This window comes from Molossus molossus, unplaced genomic scaffold (assembly GCF_014108415.1).
Source record: "Molossus molossus isolate mMolMol1 unplaced genomic scaffold, mMolMol1.p scaffold_m16_p_7, whole genome shotgun sequence".
NCBI lineage: Eukaryota > Metazoa > Chordata > Mammalia > Chiroptera > Molossidae > Molossus > Molossus molossus.
In genome coordinates, this window is record NW_023425401.1 from 96,986,050 (window position 1) to 97,006,976 (window position 20,927).

Sequence of the window (20,927 nt, forward strand, 5' to 3'; positions counted from 1 at the left end):
TGTTGAAAGGATTATAGATGCCCCCCCCCATTTTTCCCCATTGACTCCCTCCTCCCCCCTCCTGCTTTCCCCAAACTATTGTCAGTGTCCATTGGTTGTGCATATATGCATATAAGTTCTTCAGTTTATCTCTTCCCCTCCTCCCAACCCCCATCCCTCTGAGGTTTGTCAGTCTGTTCCCTACTTCAATGGCTCTGGATCTCATTTGATCTACGGCTTATTTTGTTCATGATATTCTATAAATAAGTGATTTTAAGTAATTTAAATGTTAAATGTAGTCACATGTGGTTAGTGATGACCACACAGAGACAGTCAAGTTCTAGATCCATTGGCTTCACAGGTTAATACGGAACTAAGGATTCAATGATGACAGGAGCGAATTCTACACAGAGAACATACTGCTTCAAAGCCACAGGTGGGATCTCTGACCTGGTCACCTGCTTCAGGAATGCACATCACTGTCACAGAGAGAATAAGAAACAAAGGCCAAGAGCAAACAACCTCCACTAGGAGAAAAGGAATCCACATGACTGGCTGATGGATGGGGCCCTGGATATGCTTCCCACACATAAATTATAAAAGTGCATTGTTTACCTTTTCTTCAAAATGACAATTCCCAGAATCATGTTGGCAATTAGAGAACCCTGCAAAAGGAGACAAGAATGTTTTAGTGCACTAAGGAAAGACAACATAATTTAAGGTGAATATGAACATGGACAAGAGGGCAGAACAGCTGGAAAGAAGGAGGTTAGGATGAATAGTTAAGGTCCAGGTGTTCTTATGATGGCAACAATTATAAACCATAAAACTCTATCTTGTAAAATAATAACACCTTTTAAAGATGACAATGAAAATAAAAATCCATTCTCAATAACCAGTCATACCTAGCTGAAGCTAGGACTAGCAGGAATAAATGATATTACAGACTTATTTTTGTCCAATTTTCCATCTAAGTTATAAGAGCTCTTACTAAGCTTCTCCACACGCCTGGTTATAATGAAAGAGGTCGTGCAGAGATCTCTCTCTTCTCTGAAAGGGTGTCTGTCAATCATCAGGTGCTTATTGAAAGTCTATTATGTGCTCGATGCTTTGAAGGTCATCTTAGTAATTATAATTAGCTCTCTAAAGTCCTTTTAGGAATAGCACATTCGATCTCACAAAAATCTCAGACCACATCAAAATGTTATCATTCCAATATGCACCCATTTTGTATTCTGCAATCCTAACTACATTGCCCTTGAAGTCTTTCCTGCCCTTCAGGGAAAACTGCTATTATTCATACACAAACTAACAGATCTCTCACCGTACATGAGGCAAAGAAAAAAACCTCTACTGCTTTGGGAGAAATATACCTCCATCAAGAATTTCCCTTTATTTAATTATCTCAAGTCTCTTCTTTAAAAAAAAACAACACAAAATCAGAAAGGAGAAGGGTCTGTTCCATTTACTAGAAGTAAATGTAATCTTATGGAAGAAAGAAACAAAAAATCAGAATTTAAATAACATTCATAGCAAGTTTGAATATAAAATCAACCAGATGAAGGAAATTAAAAGGTAAAATCTGTTTCTCAGGGAAATTTTAACTTTCCTTCTATTAATCACCCATAAAATCTCAGATGAATGAAGTAAACCGTCCACTGTCCCATTTCCATCTGTTTGCCTTACTTCTCGGATCACAGTCAGCCTCTGCCCACTCATCTAAACGTAACTTATTACAGGACCGTCCTTCTGCCGTGTTTCCTCGACCCCTCAGTACCCCCAGAACACCTCGGAGCGCCGGAGTACTCACAGATCGGAATATCATGTGCAGGGGCATGGCGATGTTGAGGTTCAGGGCGTAGTTGTTCACCACGCTGACGGTGAAGAACATGGTTACCATTGTGGCGTAGTATCTGGAATGCAGAGTGACAGCTTATCACACAGCACTGACTACTTCCAGAAAACCAAACACAGAAGGAAATACATATTTTTAGTTTAAAGCATTTTGCTTATTTCCTCTTTATTAAGATTATATCACTATTATAATTTGAACTCTAATAATAAGTACCTATACAAATACTTCACAAAAACAGACTAACATGGAAAAAGTTCAAATTATAGAGTATGTTTCAAGAAACACTATTTTAATATGTTTCAAGTATATATAGCAACTAAAAACGAGGCTTCAAAAAATGTTACCTAATAGACACCAATAGGTTTTTAAAAGTAAGTGGAGGTGACGTCAGCATCATGGCAGAGTGAGAAGGCTCCACTGTTTCTCCTCTTAAATTTGTAAGTCAGACAATTATAACTCAACAAAGGATCCCCTGCTCAACACACAAACAGGTGAGAGAGCCATGCATCAGGACATCAGAAGGTGGGCAGTTGGAATGAGTAGGGGAGGTGGGATGGGGAAGGACAGGAGGGGAGACGGGATGGGGAAGGACAGGAGGGGAGACGGGATGGGGAAGGACGGGAGGGGGGACGGGATGGGGGAAGGACGGGAGGGGAGACGGGATGGGGAAGGACGGGAGGGGAGACGGGATGGGGAAGGACGGGAGGGGAGACGGGATGGGGAAGGACAGGAGGGGAGACGGGATGGGGAAGGACAGGAGGGGAGACGGGATGGGGAAGGACAGGAGGGGAGACGGGATGGGGAAGGACAGGAGGGAAGACGGGATGGGGAAGGACGGGAGGGGAGACGGGATGGGGAAGGACGGGAGGGGAGACGGGATGGGGAAGGACGGGAGGGGAGACGGGATGGGGGAAGGACGGGAGGGGAGACGGGATGGGGAAGGACGGGAGGGGAGACGGGATGGGGAAGGACAGGAGGGGAGACGGGATGGGGAAGGACGGGAGGGGAGACGGGATGGGGGAAGGACGGGAGGGGAGACGGGATGGGGAAGGACGGGAGGGGAGACGGGATGGGGAAGGACGGGAGGGGAGACGGGATGGGGAAGGACAAGGACAGTGGCCACAGGCGCAGTCTGGTGCCCACCCTGGCTCCAGCAAGCAGTGAGCACAATAGCAGGGAAGTCTGGCTGCAGCCTTCACACTAAAACCTGGAGGGTAAGAGGGGCAGAAGCAGTTTCCTTCCTGGGAAAGGCATCTCCCTTCCATCCTCCCCATTGCAGCAGAGCTGGGTGGAGGTGGCTGGGAAGGCGTTACTGTAAGGGGGTAGGGCAGAGCCACAAGACTGTCAACTTGCCTCCTCTGCCTTATATACCCTAGCAGAGCCTGGTAAGGCCAAAAACACAGAGCAAAAATGCAGTTGCTCCAAGAGCTTGCAAAACCAGTTCTTCACCACCAGTCACATCCCCCAATCACAGTGGTCATGTCCTATAACTGAGGCAAGCTGGTCACAACATCTCAGTGGACACATGGCATTTTTCCTTAACTTAAGCCATGCCATTCCACCGTGATCCCAGAGGCATAAATAGTGCAAGTAAGACAAAACAAAAATATGTACTAAAACACCACTTATGGGAAAAGAAAGTAGTCTGCCTAATAACCTGCTGAATTGTTGAATGCAAAACAGAATCTAAACAAGAAAATGCTACTTCAAATGCACACAGAGAAACAATCCATTAAATACCATGAACAACCAAGATAACTTGAGAGCACAGAAAGAAAATAAAAAATGCCCAGAAACCAAACTCAAAGGCATGGAAGACTATGGTTTAGATGACAGAGAAGTCAAGATTACAGTTATGAAGGAACTCACTGATATACAAGAAAACTCAAAAAGGCTGGTCAATGAGCTCAGGAATAAAATTAATGAACAAAAGGAGTGTTTTACTAAACAGATTCAAACTATAAAAAGAAACAAATTCTAGAGCTGAAGAATTCAATAAATGAAATAAAGAATGCACCAGAGAGCACTGGAAACAGCAGACCAGATGGAAAAGAGAATTAGTGAACTTGACACTGGAAATCTAGAAATGACCCATGTGGAAGAAGAGAGAGAACAAAGAATTAAAATTTATAAAATGAAAGAGCTCTCTGACTACATTGGAAAGAGCAATCTAAGGATACTAGTATACCAGAACGAGAAAAGAGGGAGGAGGGAACAAAGATCCTACTTAAACAAGTCATTGCCCTGGCCATTATGGCTCAGCAGTGAGAGTGTCAACCCATGAAGCAGAGTCCCTGGTTCGATTCTGACCAAGGGCATGTGCCTCGGTTGTGGTTCATCCCTGGCCTCAGTTGGGTTATGTGGGTGGCAACCAATTGATGTGTCTCTGTCACATTGATGTTTCTCTCTCTCTTCTTCTCTCCCTCCCACCCTATCTGAAGATAAATGTAAAAACATCCTCAGGTAAGAATTAAAAAAGAAAGGCCCTGGCCGGTTTGGCTCAGCGGTTAGAGCGTCGGCCTGCGGTCCTGAGAGACCCGGGTTCGGTTCCCGCTAAGGGCATGTACCTCGGTTGCAGTTTGTCCCCGGCCCTGGTCGGTTGTGCGGGTGGCAGCCACTCGATGTGTCCCTTTCGCATCGATGTTTCTCTCTCTCTCTGTTCCTCTCTCTCCCTCCCACTCTACCTGAACAAAAAATGGAAAAATGTCCTCGGGTGAGGATAAAAAAAAAAGAATTAAAAAAGAAAGAAAGAATTGATGAGAACTTCCTAAGCCTATGTAAAAAACTAGACTTTAGAATAGAGGAAGCTAACAGAACACCTAATTATACCAATGCAAAAAGACCTTTTCCAAGGCTTGTTTTATTCAAACTGTCAAAAATTAATGACAAAGAAAAAGTTCTTAAGGCAGCCAGGGAACATAAAGACTAACCTACAAAGGAAACCCCATTAGATTATCATCATCCCCAGATTTTTCTGTAATGTTTTCAGTAAAAACATTACAAGACAGGAGAAAGTGAAAGAAAATATTCAAAATATTGAAAGAGGAACCATCATCAAAGAAGAAGATATTCAGCATAGTTATTCTTTAGACATTAAGCAGAAATAAAGGCTTCCCCAGACAAACAAAAACTGAGAGAATTTACCACCATAAGACATGCATACAAGAAATGTCGAAAGAAGCTCTTCTACTAGAAACAAAAACACAAAAGTATATACAACTTTGAATAAATGATTATTAGAATCAAACAAAATCTATTTCAGAATCATTAAATACTGAACTATAACATACAGGTCGAAGGGCATTAAAATAACAATTACTACTGTAATTTGGTAACAAATACACAACAAAAAGAGGGATAATTTGTGACAACAAAATCATAAAAGAGGAGGAGGAAAAGGGTTGACCAGGTACAGGTGAATGAAGAGGCAATCAGAAGAAAAGGACTGTTGTATGTGTGTATGAAACATTTTACACAATCCTAATGGTAACCACAAAACAAAAATCCAGAGCAGAGACAAGAAAAAGAAAATAGAGAAGAAAATAATAGAAAACTACCAAACAAAAATAGTAGGTAGAATTATAAGGGAACACAAACAATGGAGATACAGAGCAACAAGAAAACAAAAGATAAAATAGCTGTAGTAAGTCTTGATATATCATTAATCACCCTAATTATAAATGGACTGAATTCACAAGTCAAAAGGCACAAAGTAGAGGTATGGATTAAAAAACAAGACTCACTAACTATACATTGCCTGCAGGAGACTCAGCTCAATTACAAAGACAAACACAGGCTCAAAGTGAAGGGGCGAAGATGATACTTCAAACAAATGGCATCCAGAGAAAAGTGGGTGTAGCAATACTTATATCTGACAGCATAGATTTCAAGATAAAGAAAGGTAACAAAAGACAAAGACATTTTATAATGATAAAGCAGACAATTCATCAAGAAGACATAACACTTATTAATATATATGCACCCAACCTGGGAGTACCAAGATATATAAAGCAATTACTAACAGACCTAAAGGGAGAAACTGACAAAAATACAATTATAGTAGGGGACATGAATCCCTCATTGACAGCATTGAATAGATCATCCAGACAGAAAGTCAATAAGGAAATACTGGCCTTAAATGACACATTAGATCAAATGAACTTAATATTTATAGAACTTTCCAATCCAAAAATGACAGAATACACATTCCTTTCAAGTGAATGCAGAACATTCTCAAGGAGAGAGCATATGTTGGGTCACAAAACTAGTCTCAAATTTAAGAAGACTGAAATCATACCAAACATATTTTCTGACCACAACAGTATGAAACAAAATTACCTATAAGTAGAAATCTGGAAAAAACACAAATATGTGGAAATGAAACAACATGCCACTAAACGACAATTGGGTCAAAGAGAATTAAGAGAGCAAAAGATACATAAAGACAAATGAAAATAAAAATACAACATACCAAAATTTGGGGGATGAGAAAAAGCGGTACAGAAGGATAATTTTATAGCTTTACAGGCCTACCTCAAGAAACAAACAAACAAAAATCTCAAACAGCCCAGCCAGTGTGGCTCAGTGGTTGAGCATCGACCCATGCACCAAGAGGTCACTGGTTCGATTCCCGTTCAGGGCACATGCCCAGGTTATGGGCCCAATCCCCAGTGGGAGGCATGCAGAAGCGGCCAATTGATGTTCTCTCTCATCAATGTTTCTTACTCTCTCTCCGTTTCCCTTCCTCTCTCTAAATATCAATAAAGAAAAATTTTTAAAAAAAGCAAACAAGTTAGCATTACACATGTAAAAACTAGAAAGCCCAGCTAGTGTGGCTCAGTGGATTGGGCATCACCCCATGGACTGAGAGGTTCCAGTTGGATTCCTGGTCAAGGTACATGCCCGCGGTTGCAGGCTCGATCCCCAGTAGGGGGTGTGCAGGAGGAGGCAGCCGATCTATGTTTCTCTCTCATTGATGTTTCTGTCTCTTGCTCCCTCTCCCTTCCTCTCTAAAAATCAATAAAACATATAAAAAAAAAAAAAGTAAAAAATCCAAGATAGCAGCAGCATAGGAGTCTGAACTCAACCCCTCCCATAAGCAAACTCAAACATACACATACATACATAACATTTACTCCTGCAAGACAGCTAAGGGCTTAATGAACAGCTTCTGAACAACAAAAAAGAGAGGAATCAAAGAGGCTGGCAAAGCCACAGGAGCCCTCCAGGAACTGAGGGCTGCAGGAGCCAGTGAATGCCTTAGGGCAGGTGTGATCTCTATTCCGGGCTTTGGCTTGCCTGCAAAATCCCAGCAGCTATCCCAGCTCTGCTGCCCAACCCTTTTGCCTCAAGGCAAAGGGAGCAAGCAGGAACAACAGGGCGGTTCCGCATGCACCTGGCCTCCCTGCTGGGCTCCAACAGCCTTCCCCAAACCAGCTGGCACTGAAGTCTACACAAAGGTCACTTCTACATAAGACCAATTTCTGTACCACAAACGAGAGAGATTGTATACAAGTCTGGGGAGCCCGGGAGATCTCGATACTGCGGGAATTATCCAGGGTTGGAGGTGCCAGTGAGCATCATTATTTACACTCTCCTCTGTCTTCATAGCATGGCGGGGGGGGGGGGGGGGTGTATTCAGGTGTTCTGGCCTACCAGCAAGGTAGCTGCATAAGTACCTGAAAACATCACCCAAGCCCATTTCAGCCTCAAACAAAGGGAGCAAACTGGATTGACAGGTCATTACTACATGTACCTGGCCTCCCCACCTGGTGCCATTTCAGCTTAGTGTCCAGGAAAACTTACACACCTGCTTGGCGCCTCCCAGCTGACCAAAACCACCTGGCAAACACAGCCTATACAGAGGACCCTTGTACATAAGGCCACTTTTTAAGAGAGAGAGAGCTATTTTGTCTAATTCATAACAAACAAAGACAGTTAAATAAAACGAAAAGATGGAAGAATATCTCTCAAATGAAAGAATAAGAAACATCTATAGAAAAAAAGCCAACCTTAAGGAAATGGAGTTAAGTCAACTGCCTGATGAAGAATTCAAAGAAATGGTCATAAGGATGCTCACCAAACTTGAGAGTAGAATAGAAGAACTTAGGAAAAACTTCAACAAAGAGGTAGAAAGTATAATAAAGAACCAAGCAGGTGTGAAGAATACAATAAAAATACATTAGAAGGAATCAACAGCAGATTAGCTAATACAGAAGAATGGGTCCTAGAAAACAGACTAGTGGAAATCAACCAATGAGAACAGTAAACAAGAGAATTTTTAAAAATTTGGATAATTTAAGGGACCTCTGGGATAACATCAAGCACCCAAACATTAGCGTTATAGGGGTCCCTGAAAGAGAAGAGAGAAAGGAACAGAAACTATATTTAAAGAAATAATGGCTGAAAACATTCCTGAGCTGGGCAAGGAAAAGACACCCAGGTCCAGAAAGCACAAGAGTTCCCAACAAGGTGAACGCAGACACCCACACCAAGACATGTTGTACTTGAAATGGCAAAAGTTAAAGCTACAGACACAATTTTGAAGGAAGCAGGGGGAAAACAATGCATTACAATGGAAACTCCATAGGGATATTATCTGATTGCTCAGCAGCAATTTTATAAGCCAGAGGAAGGGGCAGGACATCTTTAAAGTTTTAAAAGAAAGGAAACTGCACAATAATTTACCCAGCAAGGTTATCATTCAGAACTGAAGAGATAAAGTGTTTACCAGACAAGCAAAAACTATAGGAGTTCATCACCATTAAACCAGCTTTACAAAAAATGTTAAACTGTCTTCATTAAGCAGAAAGGACAGGAAAAAATCTCACAGAGAAAACCAAATATTAAATGTTAAATAAATACAGTGAATCAGACATTTTAAAAGCTACTAAGATCCAAAGAAAGAAGTATCAAACTCAACTCAAACTACACTAAGTAGGAGATACAAACCACAAAATGTAACATCAATAGCAGACAGCATGGAGGGGGTAGTAAAATGTAGTCCTTATACAATATATTCTCCCTTAAACACCTATCCACTTAAAACATAGTGCTATAGATACACAGATAAATATACATAGACCTTGTGGTAATCACAAACCAAAAACCTACAAAAGATATACAAAAAATAGAGAGCTAAAATAAAATAAAATAAAATAAAATAAAATAAAATAAAATAAAATAAAATAAAAACTAGTGAAAACCAGCAAACCACAAGGAAGAGATCAAGAGAAAAAGAAAGGAACAGAGTAGAACTATAAAAACAATTAACACATAGCAATTAGTATATACTTATCAGCAATTATTTTAAGTGTAAATAGATTAAATGCTCCAATAAAAAAAATATAGGGTGGATGAATGGATTTAAAAACAAGACCTATCTATATGCTGCTTATAAGAGACTCACTTGAAATTGAAAGATGCAGACTGAAAGTGACGGGACAGAAAAAGATAATCCATGCAAATAAAAACGAAAAGAAAGCCCTGGCTGTTTTGGTTCAGCGGTTAGAGAGTCAGCCTGCAGTCCAGAGAGACCCAGGTTCGGTTCCGCTAAGGGCACGTACCTCAGTTGCAGTTTGTCCCCGGCCCCGTTTGGGTCATGTGGGTGGCAACCACTTAATGTGTCCCTTTCATGTCGATGTTTTTCTTACTCTCTCTCTCCTACTCTATCTGAACAACAAAAAAAAAAAAAAATGGAAAAATGTCCTCGGGTGAGGATAAAAAAAACGAAAAGAAAGATGGGGTAGCAATATCAGACAAAATATACTTTAAAACAAAAAAATTTTAAGAAGACCATTACATAATCATAAAGAAAGACATTACATCGTTATAAAGGGGTCAAACCAAAAAGAGGATATAACAATCGTAAATAGCTACACACCCAATGTAGGAGCACAATACAGCAATTAACAGCATAAAGGGAGAAACCTATACTATTACGATCATAGTATGAGATTTTAATACCCCACTCATATCAATGGGTAGATAATTCAGACAGAAAACTAATATGGAAATAATGGCCTTAAATGTAACATTAGTACAGATTCATTTACTATACATTTTTAGAACACTTCATATAAAAATTGCAGAATACACATTTTTCAAGTGTACATGGAACAATCTCTAGAATAGATCAGCGGTTAGGCCACAACTTAAGCCACAATAAATTCAAGAAGACTGAAATAAATCAAGCATCTTTTCTGATCATAATGGCATAAAACTAGAAATCAATTGCAGCAAAAAACTGGAATGGATCAAAAAGGAAATCAAACAGGACATCAAAACCTATTATGAAACAAATGAAAATGAAAACACAACTTTTCAAAAGTACATTAAAAGCAGTTATAAGATCAAAGTTCACAGCTATATAGGCCTACCTCAAGAAACAATAAAAATCCCAAATAAACAATCTAAGTCTACATATACGGAACTAGGGGGAAGAAAAACCTCAAAGTAAACAGAAAGAAGGAAGTAGTTAAGACCAGAAAAGAAATAAGTAAAATCGATTTTAAAATTAGGGAAGATCGATGAAACTAAAAGCTGGTTCTTTGAAAAGACAAACAAAATTGAAAACCTTTAGTCAAACTCATCAAGCAAAAAAAAAGAGAGCCCAAATAAATAAAATCATAAATGAAAGAGAATTTACAAGTGATACCACTGACATATAAAGACCCGTTAAAGAATAATATAAACAATTATATGCAAAAAAATTCAATAAAATAAATGGACAAATTCTCCATATAACCTTCTAAACCTGAACCAGAAAGAAATAAAAATCTAAACAAGCTGATTACTAGCAATGAAACTGAAGCAATAAAAAAAAAAAAACTCCAAAGAAATAAAAGTCCAGGACAAGATGGCTTCACAGGTGACTTCTACCAAACTTTCCAAGAAGAATTAACACCTGTCCTTCTTAAACTATTTCAAAAAATTAAAGAGGAAGGACCACTTCCAAACTCATTCTATGAAGCCAGCATTACCCTGATACCAAAATCAGGCAAAAACATTATAATAAATGACAGGCCATTATCCTTGATGAACACAGATGCAAAAATTCTCAAAAAAATATTAGGAAATCAGATTCAACAATACATTAAAAGGATTATACATCATTATCAAGTGGGATTTATCCCAGGAATGTGAGGATGACAACATCTATAAATAATCGATCAACGTGATATATCACATTGACAAAAATAAAGGGTAAAAACCATATGATCATCTCAATAGATGCAGCAAAAGCATTTGACAAAATTAAACATAAAAACCTCAACAAGGTGAGTATAGAAGGAGCAAGGCTATATATGACAAATCCACGAGTAATATATTCAGTGGTGAAAAGCTTAAAGCTTTTCCTCTAAGATCAGGAACAAGACAAGGATGCTCACTATTACCAGTTCTATTCAACGTAGTATTGGAACTCCTACCTATAGCAATCAGACAAGAAAAAGAAATAAAAGGCATTTAAATCAAAAAGGAAGTAAAACTCATTATTTGCAGATGACATAACCATTAAGGACTCCAAAAAAACTTAGAATTAATAAATGAATTCAGTAAAGTTACAGCATATAGAATCAATACACAGAAATCAGTTGGGTTTCTATATATACAAATGATCAGAAGGAGAAATTAAGAAAACAATTTCGGCCCTGGCCGGTTTGGCTCAGCGGTTGGAGCGTCGGCCTGCGGTACAGAGAGACCCGGGTTCGGTTCCCGCTAAGGGCACGTGCCTCGGTTGCGGTTTGTCCCTGGTCCTGGTTGGTCGTGCGGGTGGCACCCACTCGATGTGTCCCTTCACGTCGATGTTTCTCTCTCTCTCTCTTCCTCTCTCTCCCTCCCACTCTATCTGAACAAAAAAATGGAAAAATGTCCTCGGTTGAGGATTAAAAAAAAAAAAGAAAAGAAAACAATTTCGTTTACAATTGCATCAAAAGCATCAAATACCTAGGAATAAATGTAACCAACGAAGTGAAAGACCTGTACTCTGAAAATTATAAGACACTGGAGAAAACATTGAAGAGCAAATAAATGAAAGGATACACCTTGCTCATGGAGTGAAAGAAGTAATATCGTTAAAATGTTCTTACTAAAGTAATAAACAAATTCAGTGCAACCCATATTAAAATACTAATGGGTCCTGGCCAGTTTGGCTCAGTGGTTACAGCCTATGGACCAAAGACTCAGGTTCAATTCCCAGTCAAGGGCATGTACCTGGATTGTGGGTTTGATCCTCAACCCTGGTCTGGGTCATGTGGGAGGCAACCAATCAATGTGTGTCTCTCTCTCTGTCTCTCTCCCTCCCTCCCTTCCACTCTATCTAAAAATCAATGGAAAAATATCTTTGGGTGAGGACTAACCTCAACAATAAAATACTAATGGCATTCTTCTCAAAATTAAAACTCATCCTATGTTCAGCCAGTGTGACTCAGTGGTTGAGCATCGACCCATGCACCAAGAGGTCACCAGTTTGATTCCTGGCCAGGATACATGCCCAGGTTGTGGGACTAATGCCCAGTGGGGGGCACGCAGGAGGAGGCCAATCAATGTTCTCTCTCACTGATGTTTCTACCTCTCTCTCCCTCTTACTTCCTCTCTCTCTAAAGTCAATAAAGGAAAAAATATATATTTTTTTTAAATCCTAAAATTGATATGGAGCCACAAAACACTGCAAACAGCCAAAGAAATTTTGCAAAAGAACAAAGTGGGAGGTATCATGCTACCTGATACATTATATAGCTACAATAATCAAAACAGTATGGTACTGCCATAAAAACAGATATATAAATCAATAGAATATAATAGAGAGCCTAGTTATAAATCCTTGCTTATATGATCAATTAATCTACAACAAAAGAGGCAAGGGCACACAATGGGGTAAAGACAGTCTCTTCAATAAGAGGTGTTGGGGAAACTGGAAAGATTCATACATAAAAAAAGAAACTGGACTACTTTCTTACACCATATACAAAAATAACTCAAAATGAATTAAAGATTTAAATATAAAACCTGAAACAATGAAACCCCGGAAGAAAACATAGCAGAAAAGTCCTCAACATAGCTTTTAGCAATTTCTTTCTGGATGTTTCCTCAGGCAAGAAAAACAATAAAAAATAAACAAATGTGACTACATCAAACTAAAAATGTTTGCAAAGCATAGGAAATGATTTACAAAACAAAAAGTCAACCTCCTGAATGAGAGAAGGTATTTGTAAATGATACATCCTATAAGGAGTTAGTATCCAAAATATACAAGGAACTCATACAACATAACACCAAAACAAACAAACAAAAGCAACCCAATTTAAAAATGGGCAGAGGTCCTGAATAGACATTTCTCTAAAGAGGACATAAAGAATGCCAACAGATATATGAAAAGATGCTCAAAATAATTAATCAAGGAAATGCAAAATAAAATCACAAGGAGATATCACCTCACACCTGTCAGAATGGTTATCATCAATAAATCAACAAATAAGAGCTGGTGACAATGTGGAAAAAAGGGAACCCTTTATGCACTGTTGGTGGGATTATAAATAAGTGAAAACACTATGGAAAATGGTATGGCGATTCCTCAAGAAATTAAAAGTAGAACAGCCATATGATCCAGAAACTCTTTTTCTGGGTATTTATCCAAAGAAAACAAAATCACTAATTTGAATGATATATGCTCCCCTATGTTCACTGTAGCATTAGTAATGGCCAGCATGTAAGCAAACTAGATGTTGTTCATCAATAGATGAACGGATTAAAAAAGATGTGGTGTAGCCCTGGCCGGTTTGGCTCAGCGGTTAGAGCGTCGGCCTGCGGTCTGGAGAGACTCGGTTTCGGTTCCCGCTAAGGGCATGTACCTCGGTTGCAGTTTGTCCCCGGCCCTGGTTGGTCATGTGGGTGGCAGCCACTCGATGTGTCCCTTTCACGTCAATGTTTCTCTCTCTCTCTTCCTCTCTCTCCCTCCCACTCTATCTGTACAAAAAATGTCCTCGGGTGAGAATAAAAAAAAAAAAAGATGTGGTGTAGATACACAATGGAATATTAGTCAACAATAAAAAAATAATAAAATGTTGCCATTTGCAACAACATGAATGGACCTAGAAGGCATTATGCTAAGTGAAACAAGTCAGAGGAAGACAAATACTGTATGATTTCACTTCTCTGTAAAATCTAAAAAACAAATGAACAACAACAAAAAAAACACCAAATGAATAAACAAAACAATACAAACAGATCCACAGATATAGAGACTAAGCTGATGGTTACTAAAAGGGGATGTGATATGGGAGGGGGATATGAATACTTTTTAAAAACTAAATTAAAAAAAACAAAACAAGAAAAACATACTACTGAACAACTATTGAGTCAAAGAAGGACAAAGAAAGAAGAGATCAAAAGACACATAGAACCTGACCAATGTGGCTCAGTGGATTGAGCATTGTCCCATAGACTGAGAGGTTTGATTCCCAGTCAGGGCACATGCCTGGGTTGTGGGCTCCATCCCCAGTAGGGGGCATACAGCAGGAAGGTGACTGATGTTTCTCTCTCACATTGAGGTTTCTCTCTCTCTCTCTCCCTTTCCTCTGTAAAAAAAAATCAATAAAACATATTTTTAAAAAAAGATACACAGAGACAAATTGAAAGAAAAATACAACATACCAAAATTTTGGGGATGCAACAAAAGCGATACTAAGAGGGAAGTTTAGAGCATTAGAGGCTGGCCTCAAAATAAAAAAAAAGTTAAAAATACTGCATTTATCTCAGCAAGTGGAAAAAAAAACCTAGAAAAAGAAGTACAAATAAAGCTCAAAGTTGGCAGAAGGATGAAAAGAATAATCAGAGCAGAAAAAAAATGAAATAGAAAACAAAAAATAGAAAAAAATTAATAAACAGAGCTAGTACATTAAAAAAATAAGCAAAATTGACAAATCTCTGGCTAGACTCACTAAGGAAAAAAAGAAGAGAGACTCAAAATCAGAAATGAAAGATAAGTTACAATGGACACGACAGAAATACAAATGAGTATACAAGAATACCATGAAAGGCTATATGCCACCAAATTCTATAAACCTAGCAGTGATACCATTCTTAGAATATACAATCGACATAGACTGAACCATGAATTGGAAAACCTAAATAGACTGATCACTAGCAAAGAAATTGGAATAGTAAAACTCAAAGAAGATTTAATACTAATCCTTCTCAACTTCTTCCAAAAAAGTAAAGAGGAAGGGCCACTTCCTAATTCATTTTATGAGACCAACATTACCCTGATACCAAAACCAGGCAAGGACAACACACAAAAAAGAAAATTACAGGCCAATATCATAGATGAACATAGATGCAAAATTTCTAAACAAAATACTACCAAATCAAATATAACAATACATTAAAAGGATTATACATCAAGATTAAGTGGGGTTCATTCAAAGGATGCAAGGATGGTTCAATGTTCACAAATCAATGTGATAAACCACATTTAAAAAGTAAAAGATAAAAATCATATGATCATACAAACAGATGCAGAAAAAGCATTTTACAAGATACAACATCCATTTATGATTAATATATGCAATAAAACAGGTATAAAAGGAAAGTACCTCAACATAATAAAGGCCATAGATGACAAACCCTCAGCTAATATCATATTCATGGTGAAAAACTGAAAGCTTTTTCTCTTAAGATCGGGAACAAGACAAGGATGCCCACTCTTGGGACTGTTACTCAACATAGTACTGAAAGTCCTAGCCAGAGAGATTAGGGGAAAAAAAGAAATAAAAGGTATCAAAACAGAACTCACTCTGCAAACAATATGATTCTGTGTGTAGAAAATCCTAAAGACTCCACCAAAAGACTATTGGAAACAATGACAAATACAGTAAAGTAGCAAGATACAAAATCAATACACAAAAATTCACTGTATTCTTATATACTATATCAGAAAAACAAACAAAACAATCCCATTTACAATTGCAACAACAAGGATAAAATACCAAGGAATAAACTTAACATAGGAGGTGAAAGAACTTTACACAGAGAACTGTAAGACATTGTTGAAAGAAACTGAAGAAGACACAAAGAAATGGAAAGATAGTCTGCGTTCGTGGACTGAAAGAATTAACATTGTTAAAATGATCATATTACCTACAGCAATATACAGATTTAATATAATCCCCATCAAAAGCCCAATGGTATTTTTCTCAGAACAAAAAAATCCTCAAATCTGTACAGAACCATAAAAGACTCCAAATAGGCAAAGCAATCCAGAGAAGAAAACAAAACAAAGCCTGAGGTATCACACTGCCTGTCTTAAAACTATACTACAAAGCTAAAATAATCAAAACAGTATGATATTGTCAGAAAAACAGACACATAGACCAAAGGAACTTAGAGCCCCAAAATAAGCTCACACATATATGGGCAACTAATTTTTCACAAAGAAGCCTAAAGCATACATCAGAAAAGGAAAGTCTCTTCCATAAATGGTGCTGGGAAAACTGAAAAGCCACATGCAAAAGAATGAAACTAGACTGCTGTCTGACACTATACACAAAAATTAGCTCAAATTGGATTAAGGACTTGAATATAAGACTGAAACAAAAAAATACATAGAAAGAAACATAGGTACTAAACTTATGGACTTTGGTCTCAGAGGGGCTTTTGTGAACTTGACCCCAAAGGCATTGGAAATAAAAGCAAAAATAAATGAATGGGTTTACATCAAACTAAAAAGCTTCTGCACAGCAAAAGAAATCATCAATAAAACAAAAAGGCAACCAACTGAATCGAGGAAGATATTTTCAAATAATACCTCTGATTAGGAGCTAATATCCAAAATATATACACAACTCATACAACTCAACAACAACAGCAAAACAATCCAATTAATAAATAGGAAGAACACCTGAAAAGATCTTTCTCTAAAGGGGACATACAGGTAGACAATAAACACACGAAAAGAGCTCAGCCCTAACCAGTTTTGCTCAGTGGTTAGAGCATCGGCATGTGGTCCAGAGAGACCCGGGTTCGGTTCCCGCTAAGGGCACGTACCTCGGTTGCAGTTTGTCCCTGGCCCTGGTTGGTTGTGCAGGTGGCAGCCACTCGATATGTCCCTTTCATGTCAATGTTTCCCTCTCTCTCCCTCCTACTCTATCTGAACAAAAAATGGAAAAGTGTTCTTGGGTGAGGATAAAAATAACAAAAAATAAAAAAAAGAAAGAAAAGAGCTCAGATGGTGTGGCTCAGTGGTTGAGCATCAACCCATGCACCAAGAGGTCGCCAGTTCAATTCCTGCTCAGGGCACATGCCCAGGTTGTGGGCCAAATCCGCAGTGGAGGGCACGCAGGAGGTGAACAATCGATGTTCTCTGTCATCAATGTTTCTCTCTCTCTCTCCCTCTCTCTTTCTCTCTCTCTAAACAAAATAAAGAAAAAAATTTTTAAACATATGAAAAGATGCTCAACATGACTAATCATCATGAACATGACAATTAAAACCGTAATGAGACATCACCTCACACCTGTCGAGAATGTGAAGAAAAGGGAACCTTCATGCACTACTGGTGGGAATGTAAACTGCTACAGCCACTATGGAAAACAGTATGGAGGTTCCACAAAATATTAAGAATAGAGCTACCATAGGACCCAGTGACCCCTCTTCTGGGTATCTACCTAAAAAGTTAGAAAACACTTGTTTGTAAAAATGTATGTACCCATATGTTCACAGTAGCATTATACACATACAACACCAAGACATGGAAACAACCTAAGTGTCTTTTGACGAATGATTGGATAAAGAAGATGTGGTACATATACACAATGGAACACTACTCGGCCATATGAAAAGATGAAACATTGCCATCTGCAACAACATGGATGGATCTTGAGAGTATTTATGTTAAGTGAAATAAGACAAAAGACTAAGAGCTGTATGACTTCACTCATGTGTAGGATATAAGAAAAAAAAAACAAAAACCCCAAACTCTTAGATACAGACAACAAAATGGTGGTTACCAGAGGGGAACAGGAGAGGACAAAGAGGGTAATGGGAGTACAGTATTCGGTGACAGAAGGAGACTAGACTTGGGCGGTGAACACATAATAGAGTATACAGATATAAAGTTGTACACCTGAAATTTATATAATGTTATTAACCAATGCTACCTCAATACATTTAATAAAAACCAAAAAGTGAATAATTTTTATTATTGTATCAGTTCTTTGTATAATTTTCATATACCTCTGAAGAACCTGAAAATGGTTAACTCTTTCAAATATTTCTTCTATATACCTGTTTATACTATTAATTTTCACTATTTCTTTTTTTTTTTTTTTTTTTTTATCCTCACCCGAGGACATTTTTCCATTTTTTGTACAGATAGAGTGGGAGGGAGAGAGAGGAAGAGAGAGAGAGAGAGAGAAACATCGATGTGAAAGGGACACATCGAGTGGCTGCCACCTGCATGACCAACCAGGGCCGGGGACAAACTGCAACCGAGGCACATGCCCTTAGCGGGAACCGAACCCGGGCCTCTCGGGACCGCAGGTGGACGCTCTAACCGCTGAGCCAAACCGGCCAGGGCAATTTTCACTATTTCTAAAAAAATAGATTTACTAAGTCAAGCCCGGCTGATGTGGCTCAGTGGTTGAGCGTCGACCCATGCACCAAGAGGTCACCAGTTCGAGTCCCAGTCAGGGCACATGCCCAGGTTGTGGGCCCTATCCCCAGTGGGGGACATGCAGGAGGTGGCCAATTGATGTTCTCTCTCATCGATGTTTCTATCTCTCTCACCCTCTCCCTTCCATAAAGAAAAAAATTTTTTTTTAATTAAAAGATTTACTAAGTCAAGGGTTACTTTCAGCCTAGCAACTATTAATAATTATCCCACATTCTGAACCAGTAGCCTCCAAATTCATGAAGACATCATTTAACTTGTTTTTACAAGTCATAGGCCTTTAAATAAAATTAAAAACCACAAAAATGAAAAAGAAAATCCAGTAACCCTAATACATTAGAAAGATACAGAGAGGAATACAAATGAACAATTATGAATACATGAATTAAGTAATTTTACATTTGTATGGCCCCCTTTTGAACTACAAAACAGAAAGTTAAGATGCCTTTCATACATATCAGATTCAACCATAGGAAATTACCATTTTTTGGTAGGTCAAAAAGGGTTGAATATCAGCAATTTCATTTGATTCAACCTAACACATTCATTTTTTTTTTTTTTTTTTTTATCCTCACCCAAGGATATTTTTCCATTTTTTTTGTACAGATAGAGTGGGAGGGAGAGAGAGGAAGGGAGAGAGAGTGAGAAACATCGATGTGAAGGGACACATCGAGTGGCTGCCACCCGCACGACCAACCAGGGCCGGGGACAAACTGCAACCGAAGTACTTGCCCTTAGCGGGAACCGAACCCGGGTCTCTCCGGACCACAGGCCGACACTCTAACCGCTGAGCCAAACTGGCCAGGGCCAACCTAACACATTGAATAGGAGAAAAAATAATACTTAAGGTAAATGGCTCAAGAATGCAGGGCCGAGGTAAATAAGTGGTTCCTGGTTCGCCCTGAAATGTTGATCTTTGCCCACAGATCCCCCCCTTTCTTCTCTGCGCATCTGAAGAATCAACAGCACCAAGTCTCAAGTCACCTTCCGCATCAATGCAGAACGCGATACCACACACACAAAAACCTTACAGACAACAGCTGTTTCACAGCTTTAAATCATATACTAGTGGTGACTTGCCAGGGCTTCTTGCCAAGTTTTCTTAGTCCTGTCTTGAAAAGAGGCCACTTAGAGACAAAGTGAGTCCATCAAGGCCTTACAGAATGATGCATCCTGACTAGACTCCACACGGTTGCCAGCACACCACTGCCTAGAAATCGCTCACGGGAATGAATGACAAGAGCGAGATTTTCGTTTCGGCTTCATGGAAAGGAAGTGAAAAGCCAGCACAAACGGGACACGTGGAGTATGGCTGCTCGAGAAGATCCTAATGAACCTCAAAGAGCAGGCTAGGGAGTAGGGCTTCACTCTGATCCTAGAGGTGACCCCTGAGCACGTGTGACAGAGGATGCCACAATACAAAGGTCAGAAGTTGAAATGGAGAGAGGAGGAGGTGACAGGCTGGAGGCCACCCTGCTGGGATACTATTATGAAAGTTATGATGAAGGTGAATACGCGTCTGGACTACGCTGGCGGCCAGGAGGGCCAGAGACAGAGGGTCAGAGGAACACAGGATGCTGCACTCCTCCTGCAACGGACATGCTGGTCTTGAGAGCAGAGTTTTATGCAGATACTAAAGCCAGCAGAAACAAACCAAAAAGCATTCAGAATATTTAGCACCTCCCCTGTTTGACTCAGTGGTTAGAACGTTGGCCCATGGACCAATGAGTCGTGGGTTCGATTCCGGCCAAGGGCATGTACCTGGGTTGTGGTTCAGCCCCCAGCCCTGGTAGGGGTTGTGTGGAAGGCAACCAGTCAATGTGTCTCTCACATCAATGTTTCTTTTTCTTTCTCTCTCACTCTCTCTCTCTCCTTCCCTCCCTCCCACTCTATCTGAAGATAAATAGAAAAATATCTTCTGGTGAGGATTAAAAAAAAAACTACACAATATTAGCCCTGGCCGGTTTAGCTCAGCAGTTAGAGCGTCAGCCTGTGGAACAGAGAGCCCCGGGTTCTGTTCCCGCTAAGGGCACGTACCTCGGTTGCAGTTTGTCTCCAGTCCCAGTTGGGATATATGGGTGGCAACCACTCAATGTGTCTCTCTCACATCGATGTTTCTCTCTTCTCTCTTCTCTCTTCTACTTCTCTCCCTCCCGTTCTATGTGAAGATAAATGCAAAAATGTCCTCGGGTGAGGATAAAAATATATTTAAAAAAACACCACAATATTAATTTTAAAACTTCAGCCAGATTTTCTGTAGCAAGCTACTCAGGAAAGCTGTGCAATGATACCAACAAGGACGAGCCTTAACCAGTCCCTGCATACACTCCTACCAGGTCCCCTCAAAGGGATTAAGTGACACTACCCTATTAAATACTCACAGTTGGATGGGTTATTTATTTCAAGTCTCTCACAGCAAGAATACTG

General features: G+C 39.3%; 1 protein-coding gene across 1 annotated transcript in view; it reads right to left on the minus strand.

Moving 5' to 3' along the window:
• The window catches only part of SLC35B4 (solute carrier family 35 member B4), a 41,485-nt gene that overhangs the window by 10,199 nt on the left and 10,359 nt on the right, over window positions 1-20,927 (minus strand). The window contains exons 3-4 of the mRNA XM_036247442.1: window positions 1,790-1,892; window positions 595-644 (exon numbers count right to left, since the gene is read on the minus strand). Coding sequence (XP_036103335.1) covers window positions 595-644; window positions 1,790-1,892 — 153 coding nt within the window. The remainder of the gene's footprint in view (window positions 1-594; window positions 645-1,789; window positions 1,893-20,927) is intronic.